The sequence below is a fragment of the Parasteatoda tepidariorum genome, chromosome 6 (genome assembly GCF_043381705.1).
Source record: "Parasteatoda tepidariorum isolate YZ-2023 chromosome 6, CAS_Ptep_4.0, whole genome shotgun sequence".
Lineage (NCBI taxonomy): Eukaryota > Metazoa > Arthropoda > Arachnida > Araneae > Theridiidae > Parasteatoda > Parasteatoda tepidariorum.
The window spans coordinates 10,729,219-10,754,508 of NC_092209.1; the positions used below are offsets into that span (position 1 = coordinate 10,729,219).

The 25,290-nt window shown below is 29.7% G+C and overlaps 1 protein-coding gene across 4 annotated transcripts in view; it reads right to left on the reverse strand.

Annotated features, from left to right (window-relative positions):
* Positions 1-25,290, reverse strand: part of LOC107455760 (putative inorganic phosphate cotransporter) — a 76,501-nt gene that overhangs the window by 49,655 nt on the left and 1,556 nt on the right. For 2 of the 4 annotated variants that reach the window (XM_071181995.1, XM_071181994.1), the window contains exons 1-3: positions 13,740-13,861; positions 6,733-6,929; positions 3,786-4,022 (exon numbers count right to left, since the gene is read on the reverse strand). In XM_071181995.1, coding sequence (XP_071038096.1) covers positions 3,786-4,022; positions 6,733-6,929; position 13,740 — 435 coding nt within the window. In that variant the 5' untranslated portion in view covers positions 13,741-13,861. Of the gene's footprint in view, positions 1-895; positions 1,024-2,965; positions 3,150-3,785; positions 4,023-6,732; positions 6,930-13,739; positions 13,862-23,732; positions 23,847-25,290 lie in introns of those variants that run through there. The other 2 variants (XM_043055102.2, XM_043055103.1) reach the window with 2 other exon arrangements.

Sequence of the window (25,290 nt, forward strand, 5' to 3'; positions counted from 1 at the left end):
AAGAGATTTGATAAATATTATTTTATATTTTTTCTTTTTGATTTGGTTAAGAAAACTTTTCTAGAAGTACAAACAATTAGAAAAAAAATTTCAAGCAGTTACTAGTAATAACACACCTAAGTCTCTACTTCTCGAATATCGTGTGTGGTAATAATACTGTTCTAATATGTCGTGATTTTTAATACTGTTCCAATACAGAGATACTTTGAAAGTTTTAATATATTCGTAGCGAATGAAAAATTAAAACTTGTTGAATAAATGATAATTTCGATTCTATATTTTTGAAAGAGCTACCAGTGCACATTTGCTAAAAAGTAGTTCCTTATATGAGGCTTTGAATTTTTGATACGTAGTGGTAGAAATAGTAAATTTAATAAAAGAATTTAATAATTCATGTTTAAAAATTTAAAATCAAATTAATAACGGTAATGTTGTTAAACTTTGTTACCACTGGAAATACAGGTCAAGGAAGATAATAATAATAATAATAAACTAAACTAAACTCAGTGGCGCGACAGCCCATAGAGGGCCAAGGCCTACTGTGCCCATCTCAGTTTTCTTGACCTTGGGCTCTGGGGTGCAGGAGCAGATGTTCCGGTCAGGTGGTCAGCCGAACGCGGAACCCCCAGTNAAAGTAGTTCCTTATATGAGGCTTTGAATTTTTGATACGTAGTGGTAGAAATAGTAAATTTAATAAAAGAATTTAATAATTCATGTTTAAAAATTTAAAATCAAATTAATAACGGTAATGTTCTTAAACTTTGTTACCTCTGGAAATACAGGTCAAGGAAGATAATAATAATAATAAACAGGGAAAAAAAGATTTTTATGAGCCAAGCCACAGAAAGAATTATTTTGGTATCTTATTTTTAAAAAATATATATACATCAACCACCTTGCTTTTTGCTTGGTCAAGACCTTCTTGAATGTATATTAGTTCTTCTTTCGATATAGTAGGATGATCATCTGGTGTTTCGTGTATTAATAGAGCCCATAAAATAAACCATACACTTCCCATCAAGCCTAAAAGCGAAAAACTATTCTGAAAATAACATAAACAATGCCATTGTTAAAATGCTTTTCTTTTTTTAAACATTTAACTTACCACAAGCAGTTAATTAGAAACATTGAGGTATTGTTTCATGCGTTTCTTTTCTCCTTGAACCAAAGGAAATCAAACCCAAGTAAAAATAGTTTAGAAATTGTATTTTTCTACATAAATTTACTCTTTAATAGACGCATCTGACATTGCTATTTAGTTGTTATCTAAACTAGCAGAATATTTCGTCAAATGCCAGTAACATAGAGTAGAGTTGACCCCTTGTAAGAAGAAGAGTATTTCGCTCTATGGAATGAGATAACATCTCGTCGGATGGATTAATTCTTAAGAATTCACAATAAGCTGTTTCATACAAAATAAGATAAAAAACAGTATTTTTTTTTATGAAAAAGCGTTGCAACTTTTGAAATATTTATCCTATTACTCAATTAAAGAAGATAAAACAATATATGAGGAAAATAATGCATTGCTTTACTGCGCCTCATACAGCTATGTATGATGAGCAAAAAGGTACTTGTATGAAATCGTACTTTAGTATACAACACCCCTATAATTTCTAAACAACAAGTCTTGTCATGTTTGTCTTGTCATCTTGTCATGTTTGGTTTTCTTTTGTTTGGAGCTAAAGTAACGTAGGAAAAGTACTATACTTGTCGAGATAGTAACTAAATAGCAATGTCAGATGTGCAGATGAATAAATTTGTACTTTTTTTTACAAAAGATTTTTTCTTTGAAACTTCTGATTTATTCCACGAAACTTCTACATTATTTCAATGGACTTGTATTTGACTTCAGCCGATTCACGTTAGAAAAACGCTTAGGAATCAATACCCCACTTGTCTAAACAGCTATGTCAGACGAGAAAATAAGTACTTTTGTATTTTTTACTTTGTACAGAAAACCTTCATAGCTTTAAAACTATAAACCCGATCTGTGCGAAATAAGCATCATTCCATTTAGCATACAAAAATTTCAATGCAATAAGTAGAAGTATGTATGTTTCTCATCTATTTTGTTGCCTTACACTCCTTCTGCCAAATCAAAAAGCGAGTACAAGCATTCCCTCCTACATCTGAAAGCCTCAACGCGGTCTTTTATAAATAGTCTGAGCAGACTGATCAAAAAGTGAACCAGTTGTGCGCATGAACCCAAATTCTCTTCCAATCCAATTCTTTTTTTTTTTTTTTTTTTTTTTTTTTTTTTTTTTTTTTTTTTTGTTTATATTCTGTTTATAAATTCTCTTTCAATTGGGAAAAATTTATCATATTTATTTGACAATTGAATTTGTGGTGGTTGACAAGTAAATAATACAAACCAATCATATTCAGAAATTAATCAAATTTTTGACATATATTTGCTATCACTTCCTTAAATTTACTAGATTTTACATTAGATGGATATTTTGTCAACTGGTTTACATACCTGCCAACTTTTAATCCCTTCCATAATCATTTTTTCCAGTGGTAGTAAAATGGAATTAAAACTTCAATTTTAAGCAAACAAATACGTTGCATTTGAAAAATCTTAAGTTGACAACCATGATAGTAACGCATATTAATATATGTGCTTCATTTTTGTAAGAATAGTGGTGATTAAAATCATTTAAAAATTAAGTTTATAAAAGAAAAAATAGTATATATTTACTACCACTTTAAATATCAAAAACAATCTTTCGGAAAATCCGGAAGAGTTGGCAGGTATGGGTTTACATTAAGAGGTTCGAGCGGACTGTCTATGAGAAACCGTGTGGAGGCTTTCAGTAATAGGAGGAGTATGAGGAGGAATACTTGAAGTTTACCAAAAAATGTAAATTGTTGCTTTTCTTCCAAATTTCAATTTTTGTTAATTTTTGAACTTACCCACCATTCGGTATTTTCAAATGTTAATTATTGCCGTGCTTCTTACCACAAAGATAAAATACAGATGGCCATCCACCCAAGAAAGAACTTTCACTCAGAATTCCAGTGACCATATTCGTTGCGAGAGTGCCCAGCATTGTTCCTAAATTCATAGCAGTGGATATTCTACTTCTTTCCATTTTCGGCACCCATCTGCTAATCAACACATTCATTGCTGGAAAGGCAACCCCCTTTAAAAGTTAAAAAAAAAATTATAAGAGTCGAGAAAATTTTACTAAAAAACATATTGCATTAAATAATCGTGTTTAACAAGCTATACTCATTGCATGATTGTGTTAAATAAAATATGCACATCGCGTTAAATAATCATGTTATATACTAAATATACTCATTGCATAATTGTAATAAATAATCATGTTATACTGGATATACTCATTACATAATTGAATTAAGAAAAATATAAACATTGCATTAAATATCCGTGCTGTTCCAGATATATTCATTGCATAATTGCATGAATAAGATATGAACGCATTGCATAATTTTATGAAAATAGATATTGCTGGCTAACAAATAAAACAAACTAGGACAAGATTTTAAAACCTTGAGTTATTTAGTTTTTCTTCTCTGAAAAATAAACTTTTTTGGTCTAGTGGAGTTCTTTAATTTTGCTTTAAACTTTTTATATCATACAGAGAAAATGATCTAAGACCATCTTTCATTGTTATCGATGCATTTTTCAGGCTAAAGAGCTGATGATATGGTTCCTTACTTAACAATGAAAATCTAGATTTCTTTGGTTGTCATCAGCATAAATAAGCAAAAAAGAGAAAAGAGAGAGTAAAAGAATATTTATTGACTTTTACCCCAGAAAGTCCTATTGCGGCTCTCAGTACCACCAACGCCCATACATTCCATCTTGCAGCTAAGGGTGTCAAAAATGTCAAAAGAGATGTCATCAAAATCCCGATGCCATAGATCCACTTGGCGCCGTACATTTCAGCCAATATGCCAGCCGGAAGCTGTGTCAGAATGTATCCATAGAAATAAGATCCAATTACTTGTCCTTGAATACTTGAATCCCAGTCAAATTCTCCAAATGTCTAAGAATAGAAAAAAAAAGACCATCAAATCGCTTAAATTAATTTCATAAGCTCCATACAAAAAGGGTATTCGAAAAAATTGGAAACTGCTAAATGTCTCGAGAAATACCGTGACGTCCTGTAACTAAAATTCCAAGCAATTTCTCAGATGTAGGCCGATCTGACCACTAAAAAGTGAACTTTTCAGGGTTTTTATGAATAAACTTAGCGAGGCTAACTAATATAAGAAGAATTATGAGACGATGAAACATCCAACGCCTATATCTAAAACGCTGCGTGTGAATTTTATTTTTATTTTTGATTTATTTTAGAACAGAACGAGACTGGCTTTTGGTTTGAAGAGGTTCAAATTAGTTGCGTATTTATTTTAACTGCTGCTTGATAAAAAAAAAAAGAGTCTTTACTATTTTCCAATTGCACTAAATCATATTTTAAATTTATTCTTCGGTAATTCTACTTGCTCAGTTCCAGTCATATATTGATTTGAATGTTTCTAATTATAAATCATTTGAAAGTTCCTATGCAACGCCATTTTGTTCCAGCACTTTCGTAGTGTGGCTTTTGAAATGATGGCATAGTTATCAAAAATTTTGGAAGCTTTCAATTTTAAATGTCTACCCCTCAATAAAATATTTTACAAAAAACGAAGTAGTTGGCAGACCTGTGCACCACAAGCCTGCCAGCTACTACGCTTTTTGCAAAGCATTTTATAAAGTCGTAGATGTTTAATTAGCAAAGCTTTTCAGAATTTTTGATAAATTTGATAGCATTATAAAAGCATTACTACGAGAGATCTGGAACAAAGAGGCGTGAGAACTTTTAAATTAGGCTTTCATTTCGTTGATAGTCTCTTAACCGGTTAACGCCCAGCGTCATATATTTAGGACAGTTCCTTTTTTCAAAGACATTCATTGTGGTGGGAAACTTTTTTCAGTATCTTTATTTATCTGGGTGAATTAAAGGATTCTCAGATACCACAATGNCATTTTTCCCAGTGGTATTAAATTGAAATTAAAACTTCAATTTTAAGCAAACAAATACGTTGCATTTGAAAAAACTTAAGTTGAGAAAGATGATAGTGACGCATATAAATATATGTGCTACATTTTTGTAAGAATAGTGGTGATCAAAATCATTTGAAAATTATGTTTATAAAAGAAAAAATAGTATATATTTACTACCACTTTAAATATGAAAATAAAATCTTCCGGAAAATCTGGAAAAGTTGGCAGGTATGGGACAGTTCCTTTTTTCAAAGACACTCATAGTGATGGGAAACTTTTTTCAGAATTTTCATTTATCTAGGTGATTTAAAAGATTCTCAGATACCACAATGATTTAGTTATTTCTGACTAGATCTAGAATTAAAAGGAGCAAGTACTTTTTGATCTATCAAAGACTTTTTGAATGCCCTAACAGTAGAAAAACCAATTAATTTCGATAATATATTATACCACCTTTTCCATAAAACCACTTCTTGTATTATTTCAATATATAAAGTCGGGACAAAACGGGTTAATTATTGAATAAAATATACAAATTGGTAATTTTTATTATCGAAGTTGTTTTGATGCGCTAACTGGTTAACCTTTAACCCGTTTTGTCCTGATTTTATATATTGAAATGATACAAGAAGTGGTTTTATGGAAAAGGTGGTATAATATACTATCGAAATTAATAAGGTTTTTAACAGTTAGGGCTTTCAAAAAGTCTTTGATAGATCAAAAAGTACTTGCTCCTTTTAATTCTAGATCTAGTCAGAAATAACTAAATCATTGTGGTAGCTGAGAATCTTTTAATTCACCCAGATAAATGAAAATACTGAAAAAAGTTTCCCATCACAATGAATGTCTTTGAAAAAGGGAACTGTCCTAAATATATGACGCTGGGCGTTAACCGGATAAAGTAGTCTGTGGAGACTATTTTAACGATTTTTTTCCCTCTCCATTTAATGCAAATACAAGTTAGTTTCATCAAAAAGTCATCCACGAAGGGTAGTTTTTCTTGATCCAGGAATTCTCTTGTATTCTGGATTGGGTTCAAAATTACAAGGCTACGGAGTTGTACATTGGTAGTCTTAAAATCAGAATAGGGTCGGCTGTTCAAAGTCGGTTATAAAGCAAAATATATTTAATTATATAAAATTTATGAAATGTAATTAATAGCAATAGCACAGTTTTTCGTTGTGTAGTACAAGTTGAAAAGTTTATATAAAAAAGGATAGAGTAATACAAACTCCAACTTAATTCTCAATATACATTTTTAAATATTCATTCAGTCAGTTATTTTTAAAACGAAATTAAAATATTTGAAATATTTAATTTAGCTTATGAATTTTACGTATATTTATTACATGAATTATAGTATTATTATATTTATTATTATATATATTGTAATATTTCATATTTTATTTAGAGCTTGAAATATTTAATTATTATTTATTTAAACTTCGCGCAACTATTTGAAAAACGTTAGTATAACAATTTGAAAAAAATATGTATGTTAAACAATGCATAAAACAGTTTGAAAGCAATGTATGAAACAATCGAAAGATAATTAAAAAATATCTATAACTGTACATTTCCGAATTTTTTTAAAAAAAATGATTTCATTGGTTCTTTTAATATTCAGATTTTGACACCATTTATGACATATTACCGTAGATTTTATATTAGTACATATATTACAAAATATTTTTAATAAAACTTACCTCGATGTCATTTTCATTGGTTAAATTTTTTGGTATTATCAACTCAGGACATGTTATAACCGTTTCATTGGTTCCATTGTCTGTGTGAGTTTTGCCTACCATGGCTACCATTGCCACGCTGAGATTTACTCGCATTGCATAGAGATTGATGTAACCGAAGAAGCCTAAGATTGTGAGCACAAACCGTGCTGGAATCACTGTTGGAAAATGTAACATTTAAGTTCCAAGTAAAATATAGTTTTTAGTTGCAATAGAAAACTTACAGAACATCCCTAGTAACATTCTACCTTGACCCCAGTTGGGCTAAATATAGGTCCTACATGAACATCCACATAGAGACCAATATTGGGATGTCTAGGTGCTATAATATTAGTTCTATATAGTGCCAATATCGGCCTGTATAAGGGCAATATAGGCATATGAAGGCTCGATATAGGACGAATATTGGTTGTAAAGTGGCTGTGAAATATCGGCTGTATCGGACAAACAATATCGAACCAATATTGGAAAATAACGGCACTTATTGAGCCAAGATTCGTGAATATTGGTCCATTGAGGTCCCAAGTTATTTTGCTGCTAGGTATATTGCAATTTTAATATTTTGTATATTACAATATTCATTTTATTACATTAATATTATCATTTTATTAATATTGCATTTTACAACATTTACAGAACATGCTGCTATTTTACTGTTGTAAAATACAACATTCATTTCAAACGTAAAGTGAAATATAGCTTTCGGTTACATTGGAATACTTACAATATTTATAAATCATGTTGCATTTTTACTGTTATAAAATATAGCATTCATTTCAGTGAAAAATGAATTGTTTTGAGTTAGCGGTACTCTCTTATGGTAATTAAAATTATGATACTGCAACAATGTTATGAATATAAATACATATCATTGCTGTTGTAAAATACAACATTCATTTTCGTGCAAAGTGAAATGCTTTGTGGAAACTTATAACTTAAGTTATGGTATTATTACAAATACACATTACTGTTGTAGAAAAATTCAACATTCAGTGTAAAGTGGAATACAGTTTTTATTGACCTGTAAAAAATTGTGATATAGTTACTAAATTACATTTATGATATTATGATAAACACACATTATTACTGGTGCAAAATACAATCTTCATGTCAATGTAAAGAGAAATGCAGTTTTTACTCACCTCTAAAAACTTATGAAATTAAAGTTATAATATTACAATTATGATGTCATGAAAAATACACATAATTACAGTTGTGTATTAAAATTATGATAAATGCACATTACTATTGTAGTAAATTTTAACAACCATTTCAGTGCTAAGTATGTCAAGTATGTTTTAGTCATCTCTTACAGTTTGATGAAATTAAATTTCTAATATTACAAACAAGATAATATCATAAATGCATATTGTAGAATTCAACATTCATTTCAGTACGAATCAAAATTTTGCTCTAAGTTACGTTTAAAAACATTCACAGAGCTTCTTGCTAATTAAAAGGAATCTCGTAATCACATCCATTTGCAGATTAATTTTAAAATTCTTGTCAATGATTAAGCAAAAAAGTACATAGGTTAAGCAAGGTAAAAATAATAATATAATATCCAAAATAAAGGCTTTAAAAAAATGGGATTTGAAGATAAAAAAAAACTTGTTTGGTTGCTGTTGAATCAGAAACAAAGAGAAAAGCAATTTGTTAAAATCATTTTCAAATTTCATCAAGGGTGATCAGTTTTTCGTATTTAATCCTGTTACTTTAATAGTGATTTGACGAATTTAGATAATGACTTTGTTTTTTTCGTGTTTAAAAATTATTTTTTTTCCATTAGCGTACAGTACGTCTAAAAAGCGGACCGCCCTAAGTAACTTTTGATCTAATGATCGGATCTTCACGTTTTAGGACTTCATGTTAATGGTTCGAAAGGATGACTTTAAATATGCCAATTAATTAATGTAGACTAAATTTTAAGTTATGATATAGATAGAAAATCGTACTTTCTTTGAATGAATATGCATTTTTTCTCAACATATTTCTTTCCCCCAAATTGAATATTTTCTGAAAAATCAATCTTTAAAATTCAATTTCTTAGAAATTAATTGGCCTATTTTGCTCAAAGCATGTTTTACAATATAAACTTATGTACTTCAAAATGATGTAAAAAATTTTATATCTTAAAATTTTAAGTTTTTTTCGACTATTATTAAATAATATAATATAATATAATATATAATAATAAATATTTACTTAAAGTTATATTTTGCATGGAATTACTTACGGATAATAAAATTTTATAATTGCTTGCAAAAATATTTTAGTTCATTATAAAAATTCTCCAGATACGGTGATATACACAAAAAATAAAATAAACATTAAGGGGTCCAAGCTTTGGACAGCTCTTTTGACCATATAATGACCATCTTTCACCGATTGTACTACTCCCGTATTTTGAGAGGTCAGATATACAAATCCGTCGAAAAGAAGGTATGTTGTTCTAAGAAAGTGCATTTTTGTGTCAGCCCTAAATAACTTTTGATCTAATCCTCGGATATTTACGCTTAAGGACTCAATCTTAATAGTTCGCAAGTGTGACCTCAGACGATATTTAAAGTTTCGAATTCAGACACAAAAACGTACTTTCTCAGAATAATTAATAATTTCAGAATAATACTTTCTCAAAATATAGGGAGTAGCAGCAATGTGGAAAATATGATCTCCATAATTTGGGCAGGAGAACGATCTATAGTTTGAACCCCTTAATATTAACCGTACTTTCGTTAATGCTAATTTAAGTTAATTAAGGTTAATTAATTTATGTTAATTTAAATTTGATATCTCAGGAGCTATTCGTTCAAATTTTTGCCATGTAAACTTACATGTTTTAAAATGATGCAAAAAATATATACTTTACACTTCAGAATTTTTTTACTGTTATAAAATATACTGTTATAAAAAAATTTATTAAAAATATTAAATATTTACTATGATTTATTTTTCTTGCATAAAATTATCTTTAAACAAACAATACTAATAATTGTGTGCAGAAATTTTTCAATTCACTTAAGAAGTTCTCGAGATATGGCGAAATATGCAAAAAGTGAAATTAACATTAAGGGGTCCAAACTTTGGAGCAAACTCCTGATCAATCATATTATCCAGATTGCGACTACTTCCAATATTTTGGGGTGTTAGAAATTCGAATTTGTCGTAAAAAAAGTTACAATTGTTCAGAAAAAGTACGTGTTTGGGTCTGATTTCGTAACTTTAAATATCGTCTGTGCTAATTAATTTGCATATTTGAGGTCACCCCTTGATCCATTAAGTTTGAGTCCAAGAACGTGAAAATCCGATCAGTTAAAAAATAATTCAGGGTGGTCAGTTTTTTGTAGCACTGTACTCATTTTTTCCCTTTATTTGGCAAGGTTTCTAAAAATTCACAATAAGGATATCCCCTCCGTAACAGAAGAACTATTTTAAATCCACATGAACTGAACAATAACTTTACGAGACGATAATACTTACTGTAAATAGTTTCTAGCTGAGCATGTGTGCATTATTTAAAACATTTTTTTCATAGTTTAGTATAACTAAACGTTTTGAGCCACGTATGAAAAATTCTGTTGAATCTAATAAGATCTCAGAAAGTGAGAGACATTTATTTAATACCAATACACTTTGAAAATGATCTCTAAGTATGGTTACATCACTTACGGCTAATTTTACCAAGAATTATTGAAAAATATATATGAATTAAGAAACATTTTGAGATCGACAAAACTGAACGGAATTGTTTTAGTCTTCTTCCTCATTTATGTAAAACAAAGGTAGACTACTATGTCTAAATGTAAGCCGCTTCGAAGTAACTCTTTACCCGGCCAAAAGTGGTAAAGCACTTCCTCTTAAACAATTCAGGGTCATGATTAAGCAAATCCTTCTTCATGGCGCACAGTTTCATATATCAGACGAGCCTTTCTGACTCCAACGGGTTATGCTCTCACGAATGTTATTTGAATTTGGTACTGTCGTTATTCATATAGTATTAGTACCAGTACGTACTTTCTAGTAGATCCATTGATCGTTAAGACAAGCTGCTGGCAAACTTGTCTTAACGATCAATGGACCTACTAGAAAGTACGTACCACTTCCTGTGATACGTACTTGGGTGGTACCACTTTGTGGTGACCACTTTGATCAGCATGCAAAGGGACCGAAAGTGTGCAGTATCGGTCCTTGCTAAACTATTCTATCCTGAAGTGCTCAACTGTGCGCGCAGGTCATTGGGCAAAGCGAAGCAAGGGTTCATCCCCTCTAAAGAAGATCAAAATCCGTTGTGCAGTACTTGTGCGACATAAACCAGCAACATTTTCACAAGAAACTAATTTTATTTAAAGAACGGACTCTTTTTGAGAGACAAGTACTGTTATTTTAAGAAGAAAATTTTGCGATTTTAACAACAACTAAAAAGGTCTCTGTAAAATAACATAACAATCTCAGCATTTGTGATTAGCGCGAGCAGAATGCGCATAAGCAGTCAACGCCGGGTTTAGAGCCCGTGTCAAGTGCTCTGTGTCCTGAACCACTGGCCGTTTAGTTATGAAGAAAAATATTAAACTCTCTTTTTCTTAAAAGTCTAACATATTAAAATCATACTTAAATGTAAAAGCGTTTAAAACTATCTGTGGCAGTTTAACTTTCCATATAACTTGGTAGAATATCAATTCGCCGATGAAGTCGAATTGCAATTTTGATACGATGTTTAAAACCAGAGAATAATTTCAGAAAATTAAAAGCAAATATAAAAAATAATCGTGAAAAGAATTGAAAAAAAAGATGAGGTCATTTCACAGTAAGCAAATTTGAAAGGTAAAAACTAGAAATCGAATTGACAGTTTTATTCCGTTTATGATGATTAGAGTGAAAAACAGTCAAATATGCAGAAAAGGTTTACATAAGAACCAGAATTTTTCGCAGAATGCGAGTCATTGTTAAAAACAGAAAGAAAAAAACTCTGTATTTATTTTTAAAAAGAATTTCTCTGCAAAATTTTTTTTTTCTGTAGAATTTATAGTTATTTTTTTACAGCGAGTTTTTACTCTTTGAGTTGGCGGATCTAGGGTAGAACTTTATACTTTCATCGGGAATTCTTTTAGAACATATTGTCAGCCACTTTTGATTAACATCATTTCCCATGGAAGCATTTACTCAGAAATGCCAACTGCTCCGGACACGCCAAATTAATTTTAAAAAAACGGTAAATAACTGCAGAGTAAATTTTGCAAATATTTGACTATTTTTTTCTTGCTTTTCAACGGTTATAGCATGACTTAAGTACCATAAAGTAGTGAACGATATAAGCCTACGAATTATTTAGAAATAGTGGTGGATAAAAATCTATTAATTTGAATTTATTAAACCAAGAATCACAATGGATAAACTACCACTTTCAAAATATATATTTTCTGTCCGGAGCAAGTTGGCATCTCTGTTTACGTTACATTCCAGAGATGCCAACTGCTCCAGACAAGCCTAAATAATTAAAAAAACGGTAAATAACTACAAGTAAATTTTGCAAATATTCGACTATTTTTGCTTTCTTTTTAAAGGGTATAGCGTGACTTAACTACTCTAAAGTGGTGAATTATATAAGCCTACGAATTATTTGGAACTAGTGGTGGATAAAAATCTACTAAATTGAATTTATTAAATCAAGAATCACAATTGATAAACTACCACTTTAAAATATATATTTGCTGTCCGGAGCAAGTTGGCATCTCTGCATTACGATACACTGAATATAAATTATTTATTGTTACTCCGAAATAAACTTTAAGAAATAAAAGCATATTTATGCATAATATCATATTTTTATTGATACCTATTTACGTATCTGATATTACTATTGCATCGTCTGACATTGATAAGATATCATTTGTCACATATTTGTTTACTTTTTTTTATGTACTTCCTCATGTAAATGTCAATGAGTCTAATAGAAATATTATAAGTGCTATGTGAGCTAAAAATTATATATTCCATGAAACATTACATTTTTCATAAAAAGCGTAGCCGTTGTTTTTTATACATCCCAGCTAAGATGTATTGCAATGTTAGCGATAGAACAATTTATTTTACACTTGTGACTGCATGCCATCCAATTTTTATTTAACTATTTACCACCAAATTTTTATTCCGAAATGCTTCAAAATTTTGTGTGTTAGGAAATAATCTGAAGGGTAAGGGTAACAATAATGAGTTTCATTCATACCTGTCAACTTGTACGGTAGATGAAAAAGTGGAAGAAACATAGTGGAAAAAAACAACTTTCAAATTTGGAACAATTTTCTTAAAACAAAACTGTTAAGAAATCTGTATGCATAATTAACCGATATGGTACGTATCTTATTTACATATTTTCTTAAATAATACATATTTAATTAACATATTTACTAGAAATAAATGGCCCATGAAAGGGTTAAAAACACCATCGCCTGATTCTCACCCATATGTTCATTTATTTATCTATAGATGTAGTCAAATTCATTTTAAATTTGATTTGTAAATCCAAAATTAAATAGGAAGAAAAAATTTTACTTCCACTACATCAATAAAATTTTACTCATAATGCTTAAAACAAAGCATATAATAACCGAGAGAATTATAAATGCAACGTAAACAAACAGTAAATTTAATGACAACCATAATTTGAATGCAAAAAGCCTCGTCAGTTACATTCTCATATCGAAAGACGTCATATGGACGTCAATCCAGCGACATTTAATGACTAGCTCTCATTTTTGAAGATTTTAATCTTGGTTGTAGTGGACTCCAATTACAATACAATATTTCTTTTAAAATTTGTTACCTGAATTGAAACAATGTCAAGAATCTTTTTATTTAAAAAAAATTCCTCCATGATGAGCGGGTTGCTGAACGTCGCTGGATCGGAAAATCACCTCCCGGTCAACAAAACGTTAAGAACTAAGACATAAAGAAAAACATTAAATTCTTACTGTTTATTTTGTTCCTTCAGCTCCGGCGTTTCAGTGAAAAAGAAAGTTCCAATCAGCATTCGAAATTCATTGAAAATCGAAAAGATTGCAGGTATATGAATATCAGATAACTGACTAAGATAAGAGCATTCATTGTCATTAGTAACAAATAAAATAATCTAATGAATAACAATAGAAATACAAGACCAGAGAGAATGAATCTAATTAAATAAACAGTGTTTAAAATTATAGATTTGTAGTCAAAGTTCACATATCCATGCATATATTATCAATATGAGTGTCTTCAATTGCTTTAGGACGATCCCTTATGTTTCGAAATATATGAAAGCTATTAATTGCTGTGTTATAAAAAAATCAACACAAGAATAAAAACAAATTCGAAATTCAGATTTTTATATACTTGTATAATCAGGTATTAATTTCAAAAGTTTTGTTTTTCAAAATAAAATTTTGTTTAACAAAATTAAATCTATTTTAGCTTGCACAGCATCAGTAATTGAATGAAAATATATAGTTAAAAAACATTGTTTTTATTTGCATTGCAGATAAAGTCATATTAATATAGACAAATTTACAAAAAATAGAGTTATATTTAAAAGCAAAAATTATTTGTATCTATCTGTTAAATATATTGTATGATGGAATTATTAAGTACATTTTATAACTACATTTAAAAGTGCATTAATTTTTTAACTATTATTTTTTTAATAATTTGGTGTCCCATAATTAAAGAAATATCCAAACAAATCGCAGCTTGGACAAAACGCAAGCTTCAGTCATGATAAAGTATTTTCATGACAGCTTAAGAAAATAATATTTTTTATTTTTCTTATCAGTTCGAAAAGAACGAAAAAAAATATTTTAGGTCATAAACATAATTATCTTTTGGATTTTTCGTGCTAATAGGAAAATCGGAAAATGGTTTTCTTCATTTAAAAAAATGTTATTAGGTTTGAAGATTTTCTGTACGCAAATATAGCCCTAAATTAACTTAAAAAATTGAAGTTTCAGCTTTATGAAAATATTCCATACATTAACTCAGCCGTTTCCAAAAGAAGTTCATTGGAACCCTGGGGTTCCGAGGAAGGAAGACTGAGAATAAAGATATTTTTAACCGATAATGATAACATTTATATCCAATCAATAATTCATAATTTTTTTTTAATATTTCGCTTGTCAATATGATCTTCCTTAAGTAAAAAGCGACTGAAAAAAAATTTAAAATCTATTTCTTTTTTTCAATAATAATATATCGAACAAATTATGAAAAATTTATGCATTTAAAAAAGTTTCATAAGCTTTTCGCATCGTGCTTTCCAAGTTCAACAAAAATTATATCCTATAACTATTCATAGTTTATAATAGTTCTTTTTTGAAAACCATACTTTAGCTCATTTTATCCGTTTTTAGCTTATGCATACATCAAGAAAATATTCATAATACTAAAGCGACCGAAACTAATTACTACTTAAGTAATTATGTGAACGGCGATCGTTGACAGTTAGCAAAGTCAATGTGAGGCCTTTGCTCAACGAGGTAGCACACTACACATCCTGGAATCGAATTCTAGCACCCGAAGTATTCGATCCAAGCGTTCTCTTTCTCTCTTTTGAAATATCTGTAGCAGGGCTGAAAATAAGACGGAAACAAAAAATAGCTGATTATAAAACCAGTTTGTTGACGGATTTCATGATGAAATTAAAAGTACTCCGACTACGTTTATTTCACCCCTATTATTTTTATATCTTTTCTAACTACCCATAACTATTAACTTTAATTTTTATAAACCTTACGCTATAAATGTTTAAAAAAAACTTGGTAGTAAGTTTTCGTAAATTTCATAGTAGGATCAGTTACCCGTCTTTCGACCTGTATGCATGTCATTGGTTGATTTAAAATTTGTACCTTGTGAGTGGTTTCCATAACTAAATTCTGTGCTGAAATGGTTAAAAAAAAATTAAATGACCTAACGACTTTTATCCCACCCTTATTATTTTTATATCTTTTCTAACTACCTATAACTATTAACTTTAATTTTAATAAGCTGAACGCTATAAATGTTTGGAAAAAAAATAGTAGGATCAGTTGCCGACCTGTATGCATGTCATTGGTTGATTTAAATTCTTACCTTGTAAGTGGTTTCCATAGCTAAATTCTGTGCTGAAATGGTTAAAAAAATTATAAATGACCTAACGACTTTTATCCCACCCTTATTATTTTTATATCTTTTCTAACTACCTATAACTATTAACTTTAATTTTTATAAGCTGAACGCTATAAATGTTTGGAAAAAAAATAGTAGGATCAGTTGCCGACCTGTATGCATGTCATTGGTTGATTTAAATTCTTACCTTGTAAGTGGTTTCCATAGCTAAATTCTGTGCTGAAATGGTTAAAAAAATTATAAATGACCTAACGACTTTTATCCCACCCTTATTATTTTTATATCTTTTCTAACTACCTATAACTATTAACTTTAATTTTTATAAGCTGAACGCTATAAATGTTTGGAAAAAAAATAGTAGGATCAGTTGCCGACCTGTATGCATGTCATTGGTTGATTTAAATTCTTACCTTGTAAGTGGTTTCCATAGCTAAATTCTGTGCTGAAATGGTTAAAAAAATTATAAATGACCTAACGACTTTTATCCCACCCTTATTATTTTTATATCTTTTCTAACTACCTATAACTATTAACTTTAATTTTAATAAGCTGAACGCTATAAATGTTTGGAAAAAAAATAGTAGGATCAGTTGCCGACCTGTATGCATGTCATTGGTTGATTTAAATTCTTACCTTGTAAGTGGTTTCCATAGCTAAATTCTGTGCTGAAATGGTTAAAAAAATTATAAATGACCTAACGACTTTTATCCCACCCTTATTATTTTTATATCTTTTCTAACTACCTATAACTATTAACTTTAATTTTAATAAGCTGAACGCTATAAATGTTTGGAAAAAAAATAGTAGGATCAGTTGCCGACCTGTATGCATGTCATTGGTTGATTTAAATTCTTACCTTGTAAGTGGTTTCCATAGCTAAATTCTGTGCTGAAATGGTTAAAAAAATTATAAATGACCTAACGACTTTTATCCCACCCTTATTATTTTTATATCTTTTCTAACTACCTATAACTATTAACTTTAATTTTAATAAGCTGAACGCTATAAATGTTTGGAAAAAAAATAGTAGGATCAGTTGCCGACCTGTATGCATGTCATTGGTTGATTTAAATTCTTACCTTGTAAGTGGTTTCCATAGCTAAATTCTGTGCTGAAATGGTTAAAAAAATTATAAATGACCTAACGACTTTTATCCCACCCTTATTATTTTTATATCTTTTCTAACTACCTATAACTATTAACTTTAATTTTAATAAGCTGAACGCTATAAATGTTTGGAAAAAAAATAGTAGGATCAGTTGCCGACCTGTATGCATGTCATTGGTTGATTTAAATTCTTACCTTGTAAGTGGTTTCCATAGCTAAATTCTGTGCTGAAATGGTTAAAAAAATTATAAATGACCTAACGACTTTTATCCCACCCTTATTATTTTTATATCTTTTCTAACTACCTATAACTATTAACTTTAATTTTAATAAGCTGAACGCTATAAATGTTTGGAAAAAAAATAGTAGGATCAGTTGCCGACCTGTATGCATGTCATTGGTTGATTTAAATTCTTACCTTGTAAGTGGTTTCCATAGCTAAATTCTGTGCTGAAATGGTTAAAAAAATTATAAATGACCTAACGACTTTTATCCCACCCTTATTATTTTTATATCTTTTCTAACTACCTATAACTATTAACTTTAATTTTAATAAGCTGAACGCTATAAATGTTTGGAAAAAAAATAGTAGGATCAGTTGCCGACCTGTATGCATGTCATTGGTTGATTTAAATTCTTACCTTGTAAGTGGTTTCCATAGCTAAATTCTGTGCTGAAATGGTTAAAAAAATTATAAATGACCTAACGACTTTTATCCCACCCTTATTATTTTTATATCTTTTCTAACTACCTATAACTATTAACTTTAATTTTAATAAGCTGAACGCTATAAATGTTTGGAAAAAAAATAGTAGGATCAGTTGCCGACCTGTATGCATGTCATTGGTTGATTTAAATTCTTACCTTGTAAGTGGTTTCCATAGCTAAATTCTGTGCTGAAATGGTTAAAAAAATTATAAATGACCTAACGACTTTTATCCCACCCTTATTATTTTTATATCTTTTCTAACTACCTATAACTATTAACTTTAATTTTAATAAGCTGAACGCTATAAATGTTTGGAAAAAAAATAGTAGGATCAGTTGCCGACCTGTATGCATGTCATTGGTTGATTTAAATTCTTACCTTGTAAGTGGTTTCCATAGCTAAATTCTGTGCTGAAATGGTTAAAAAAATTATAAATGACCTAACGACTTTTATCCCACCCTTATTATTTTTATATCTTTTCTAACTACCTATAACTATTAACTTTAATTTTAATAAGCTGAACGCTATAAATGTTTGGAAAAAAAATAGTAGGATCAGTTGCCGACCTGTATGCATGTCATTGGTTGATTTAAATTCTTACCTTGTAAGTGGTTTCCATAGCTAAATTCTGTGCTGAAATGGTTAAAAAAATTATAAATGACCTAACGACTTTTATCCCACCCTTATTATTTTTATATCTTTTCTAACTACCTATAACTATTAACTTTAATTTTAATAAGCTGAACGCTATAAATGTTTGGAAAAAAAATAGTAGGATCAGTTGCCGACCTGTATGCATGTCATTGGTTGATTTAAATTCTTACCTTGTAAGTGGTTTCCATAGCTAAATTCTGTGCTGAAATGGTTAAAAAAATTATAAATGACCTAACGACTTTTATCCCACCCTTATTATTTTTATATCTTTTCTAACTACCTATAACTATTAACTTTAATTTTAATAAGCTGAACGCTATAAATGTTTGGAAAAAAAATAGTAGGATCAGTTGCCGACCTGTATGCATGTCATTGGTTGATTTAAATTCTTACCTTGTAAGTGGTTTCCATAGCTAAATTCTGTGCTGAAATGGTTAAAAAAATTATAAATGACCTAACGACTTTTATCCCACCCTTATTATTTTTATATCTTTTCTAACTACCTATAACTATTAACTTTAATTTTAATAAGCTGAACGCTATAAATGTTTGGAAAAAAAATAGTAGGATCAGTTGCCGACCTGTATGCATGTCATTGGTTGATTTAAATTCTTACCTTGTAAGTGGTTTCCATAGCTAAATTCTGTGCTGAAATGGTTAAAAAAATTATAAATGACCTAACGACTTTTATCCCACCCTTATTATTTTTATATCTTTTCTAACTACCTATAACTATTAACTTTAATTTTAATAAGCTGAACGCTATAAATGTTTGGAAAAAAAATAGTAGGATCAGTTGCCGACCTGTATGCATGTCATTGGTTGATTTAAATTCTTACCTTGTAAGTGGTTTCCATAGCTAAATTCTGTGCTGAAATGGTTAAAAAAATTATAAATGACCTAACGACTTTTATCCCACCCTTATTATTTTTATATCTTTTCTAACTACCTATAACTATTAACTTTAATTTTAATAAGCTGAACGCTATAAATGTTTGGAAAAAAAATAGTAGGATCAGTTGCCGACCTGTATGCATGTCATTGGTTGATTTAAATTCTTACCTTGTNCCATCAAAATATGTTGGTTCCTGATAAATTTTTTTGTTGGACCATCAAAAAATACCATCAAACTATGTTGGTTCTTAATGGATTTTTTGTTGGACCATTGAAAAACACCATCAAACTATGTTGGTTTTGTCTATGTTGGCCCAACATAAATTTGTTCCAATTCCTAATATGAGGTGATGGTCAGTCTTGTTGGTACCATCAGGAATTAAGATGGAATATAAGTTGAGACCAACAACATATGTTGGTTCCTGATTAATTTTTAGGTTGGGCTATCAAAAACTACCATCAAACCATGTTGGTTCTTGATGGATTTATTTGTTGGACTATCGGAAAATACCATCATACCATGGTGGTTTTGTTCATGTTGGTCCAACATAAATTTTTTCCAATTCCTAATATGAGGTGATGATCAGTCTTGTTGGTACCATCATAAAATATGATGGTTTTTGATGGAAATTTATGATGGTTACCATCATATTCATGTTGGTCCGTCAAAGAAAAACCATCATAAAATTTGTCTTGGGTAATAGTGATTTGACGAATTTAGATAATGGGTTTTGTTTTTTTCGTGATTAAACACTATTTGTTTCCATTAGTGTACAGTGCTTCTAAAAAATGTACAGCCCAGAGTAACTTTTGTTCTAATGATGGGATTTTCACGTTTTAGGACTCCATGTTAATGGTTCGAAAGGATGACTTTAACTATGCTAACTAATTCATGCAGACTAGATTTCAAGTTATAATATCGATACAAAATCTTACTTTCTTTGAATGAACATACATTTTTTTTCCTCAACAGATTCGGAGTTTTTACCCCCAAATTAAATATTTCCTGAAAAATCAATCCTTAAAATTCAATTTCTCAGGAATTAATCTACCTATTTTGTTCAAAGCTTGTTTTACTACATAAATTTATGTACTTCAAAATGATGTGAAAAATTGTATATCTTAAAGTTTTTTTTTCAACTATGATTAAATAATATAATATATAATAATAATTATACTTGAAGTTATATTTTGCATGGAATTACTTTTGGATAATTAAATTTTATAGCTGTGTGCAAAAATTTTTAAGTTCATAATAAAAGTTTTCGAGGTACGGTGAAATACACAAAAAAAAAAAAAGAACATTATAGGGTCCAAGCTTTTTCAGCTCTCTTGATTAAACTATAGGGACCATCTTTCTCCGATTGTGCTACCCCCGTATTTTAAGAGGTCAGATATACAAATCCATTGAAAAAAAGGTATGTTGTTCTAAGAAAGTGCCGTTTTGTGTCAGCCCGCAATAACTTTTGATCTAATCATCGGATGTTTACGCTCAAGGACTCAATCTTAATAGTTCGCAAGTGTGACCTCAAACTTCCTGATTAATTAGTACAGACGATATTTATAGTTTCGAATTCAGGCACAAAAACGTACTTTCTGAGAATAAACATACATTTTTTTCGATGTATTTCTCAAAATATAGGGAGTAGCAGCAATCTGCAAAATATAATCTCCATAATTTGGGCAGGAGAAGGATCTCTAGTTTGAACCTCTTAATGCTAATCTTACTTTCGTTAATGTTGATTTATGGTAACTAAAGTTAACTGATTTATGCTAATTTAAATTTGATTTCTCAGGAACTATTCAACCGATTTCGCTCAAATTTTTGCCACGTAAACTTACATGCTTTAAAATGATGCAAAAAATATATACTTTACACTTCCGAATTTTTTTTACTGTTATTAAATAAAATTATAAAAAATAGTAAATATTTACTATAATTTACTTTTCTCGCATAAAATTACCTTTAAACAAACAAATTCAATCATTGTGTGCAAAATTTTTTCAATTCACTTAAGAAGTTCTCGAGATATGGCGAAATATGCAAAAAGTGAAATTAACATTGAGGGTCCAAACTTTGGAGCAATCTCCTGACCAATCCACTGGAACTATATTATCCAGATTGCGGCTACTTCCTATATTTTGGGGTGTTAGAAATACGAATTCGTTGCAAAAAAGTTATATTTATTCAGAGAAATTACGTGTTTGGGTCTGATTTCGTAACTTTAAATATCGTCTGCACTAATTAATTAGCATATTTGACCTCACCCCTTGATCCATTAAGTTTGAGTCCTAGAACGTGAAAATGCGATCATTACTTAAAAAATAATCCAGGGTGGTCAGTTTTTTGGCTCACTGTACTCATTTTTTTCTTTTATTTGGCAAGGTTTCTAAAAATTCACAGTAAGAATAAATTGCGTAAGAATAAATTGCGTAAGTAAAAATTCACAGTACCACTGGCCGCTTAGTTATGAAGAAAAATTTTAAACTCTCTTTTACTTAATGTCTAACATATTAAAATCTAAAAACGTTTAAAACTATCTGAGGCATTTTAACTTCCCATAAAATTATATCGAAAGTTAAAATATAATTTGGTGGAAGAGCAATTTTGATTTCATGTTCAGAACCAGAGAATAATTTCAGAAAAGTAGAAGCAATTATAGAAAATAATCGTGAACTGAATTGAAAAAAAAGATGAGGTCATCTTATGGTAAGCAAATCTGCAAGGTAAAAACAAGAAATCGAATTGACAGTTTTAATCCGTTTATGATGATTAGGGTGAAAAACAGAGAAAAAGTTTGGTGAAAAACAGCCTAAAACCGTCAAATATGCAGAAAAAGTTTGCAGGAATTTTTAGCAGATAGCGAGTAATTGTTAAAAACAGAAAAAAAACTCTGTATTTATTTTTCAAAAGAATTTTGCTGCAAAAATTTTTTTTAGTTTCTTTCTTAAGAATTTATGGTTATTTTTTTTTTACAGTGTATGCTTTTTGAGTTGGTGGGCCTAGGGTAGAACTTTATACTTTCGCCGGGAGGTCTTTATCCCGTTTTGTTCCGAATTTATAAATTGAAATGATACAAAAAGTGATTTTATGGATAAAGTGATATAATATATTTTCGAAATTAATTGTTTTTTCTACTGTTAGAGCATTCAAAAAATCTTTGATAGATCAAAAAGTACTTGCTCCTTATAATTCTAGATCTAATCAGAAATAACTAAATCATTGTGGTATCTGAGAATCCTTTAATTCGCCCAGATAAATGAAGATACTGAAAAAAGTTTCCCACCACAATGAATGTCTTTGAAAAAAGGAACTGTCCTAAATATATGACGCTGGGCGTTAACCGGTTAAGAACATATTGTCAGTCACTTTGCATTAACATCATTTCCCATGGAAACATTTACGTTATATTACGATACACTGAATATAAAATATTTATTATTACTTCGAAACAAACTTTCAGAAATGAAAGTATATTTATGCACAATATCATATTTTTATTGATACTTATTTATACATATCTGATATTACTATCGTAATGTCTGATATTGATAAGATATCATTTGTCATCTATTTGTTAACTTTTTTTATCTACTTCCTCGTGTAAATGTCAACGAGTCTATGCGAGTTAAAAAATTATATTTAGCTTTTTTTGTTTGCTTCTATACCTATTTTGATTCAAAAATAATTCAAGCATATTTAAAACTAATGTGGATTAGATACCTTAAAATTAAAACGAAAGCAAAAATAATTCTACTCCAGACATTTCTCATTGATGGGAATACTTTATGTTATTTTCTTTGAATATTTGATATCCCCGAAAATGCCACTTACCTGTTTCAATCGATTAGTTTTTCAAATACAAACAGCTTTATTAGGAAATTTGCAGATGTGTTATTAAATTTTTTTAATGTTTTTTCCTTAAAACTTTAAAAACACCATCGCTTGATTCTCACCCACTTATATGTCAATTTATTTATCTATAAGTTGTAGTCAAATTCGTTTTAAATTTGATTCGTAAATCCAAAATTAAATAGGAAGAATAAATTTTACTTCTACCACATAAATAAAATTTTACTCGTAATGCTTAAAACTAAACGTCGGTAGAATTATAATTGCAACGTAAACAAACAGTAAATTTAATGACAACCATAATTTGAATGCAAAAAGCCTCGTCAGTTATTCTCATAGCGAAGGACGTCATACGGGCGTCAATCCAGCGACATTTAATGACTAGCTCTCATTTTTGAAGATTATAATCGGTTGTTGTTGGCACCAATTACAATACAATATTTCTTTTAAAATGTGTTACCTGACTTAAAAGAATGTCAAAAATCAATTATCTTTTTTTTTTAAATTTTTTTTTAATGTTGAGCGGATCGTTAAACGCCGCTGAATTGCAAAATCACCTCCCAGTCAACAAAACATTAAGAAAATGAAAAAAAAAAAACATTTAATTCTTACTGTTTATTTTGTTCCTTCAACTCCGGCGTTTCAGTGTAAAAGAAAGTTCCAATCAGCATTCGAAATTCATTGTAAATCGAAAAGATTGCAGGTATATGAATATCAGATAACTGACTAATTCAAAGATAAGAACATTCATTGTCATTAGTAACAAATAAAATTATCTTATGAATAACAATAGAAATACAAGACTAGAGAGAATGAATCTAATTAAATAAACAGTGTTTGAAATTATAAATTAGATCACATATTCATGCATATATTATCACTATGAATGTCTTCAATTACTTTAGGACGACCCCTATTGTTTCGAAATTTATACAAGCTATTAATTGCTGCGTTATAGAAAAATCAACACAAGCGAAAAAACAAATACAAAATTGAAATTTTTATATACTTGTATAATAAGGTATTTATTGCAAAAGTTTTGTTTTTCAAAATTAAAATTTCATGCTAATAGGAAAATCGGAAAATGGTTTTCATTTAAAAAAATGTTATTAGGTTTGAGGATTTTCTGTAAGCAAATATAACCCTAAATTAACTTAAAAAATAGAAGTTTCAACTTTATAAAAATATTCCATACATTAACTAAGCCGTTTCCAAAAGAACCCTGGGGTTCCGAGGAAGAAAGACTGAGAATAAAGATATTTTTAACCGATAATGATAACATTTATATCCAATCAATAATTCATAGCTGCCCGAAACCAATTACTACTTAAGTAATTGAGTAAACAGCGATCGTTGACAGTTAGCAAAGTCAATGTGAGGGCTTTGCTCAACGAGGTAGCACACTACACATTCTGGAATCGAATTCTAGCACCCGACGTATTCGATCCAAGCGCTCTCTTCCTCGCTTTTGAAATATCTGTAGCAAGGCTGAAAATAAGAAGGAAACAAAATAGAGCTGATTATAAAACCAGTTTGTTGATGGATTTCATGATGAAATAAAAAGTACTCCGACTACTTTTATCTCACCCCTTTTAATTTTTATATCTCTTCTAACTACCCATAACTATTAACTTTATTTGATTTATTGAAATTACATACATTTGCTGACTTGTGTGCTCAATATAGGCTTATAAGTCATTGTCAAGTAGAAAATACAGATAGAACAATTCAGAGAAAGACATCACAAAGAATACATCCAGGGTTACGGCGGGATTCGAACCCGCTACCTCCACGCTTAACAGAGTGTTTGGACCGGCGATACCGCTCGGCCATTGAGGCCCCAACTATTAACTTTAATTTTAATAAACAAAACGCTATAAATGTTTGAAAAAAAACTTGGTAGTGAGTTTTCGTAAATTTTATAGTAGGATCAGTTACCCCGCTTCCGACGTGTATGCATGTCATTGGTTGATTTAAAATTCGTACCTCGTGAGTGACTTCTAAAACTAAATTCTGTGCTGAAATGGTTAAAAAAAATTATAAATGACATAACGACTTTTATCCCACCCCTATTATTTTTATATCTCTTCTAACTACCCATAACTATTAACTTTAATTTTTATAAACAAAACGCTATAAATGTTTAAAAAAAACTTGGTAGTAAGTTTTC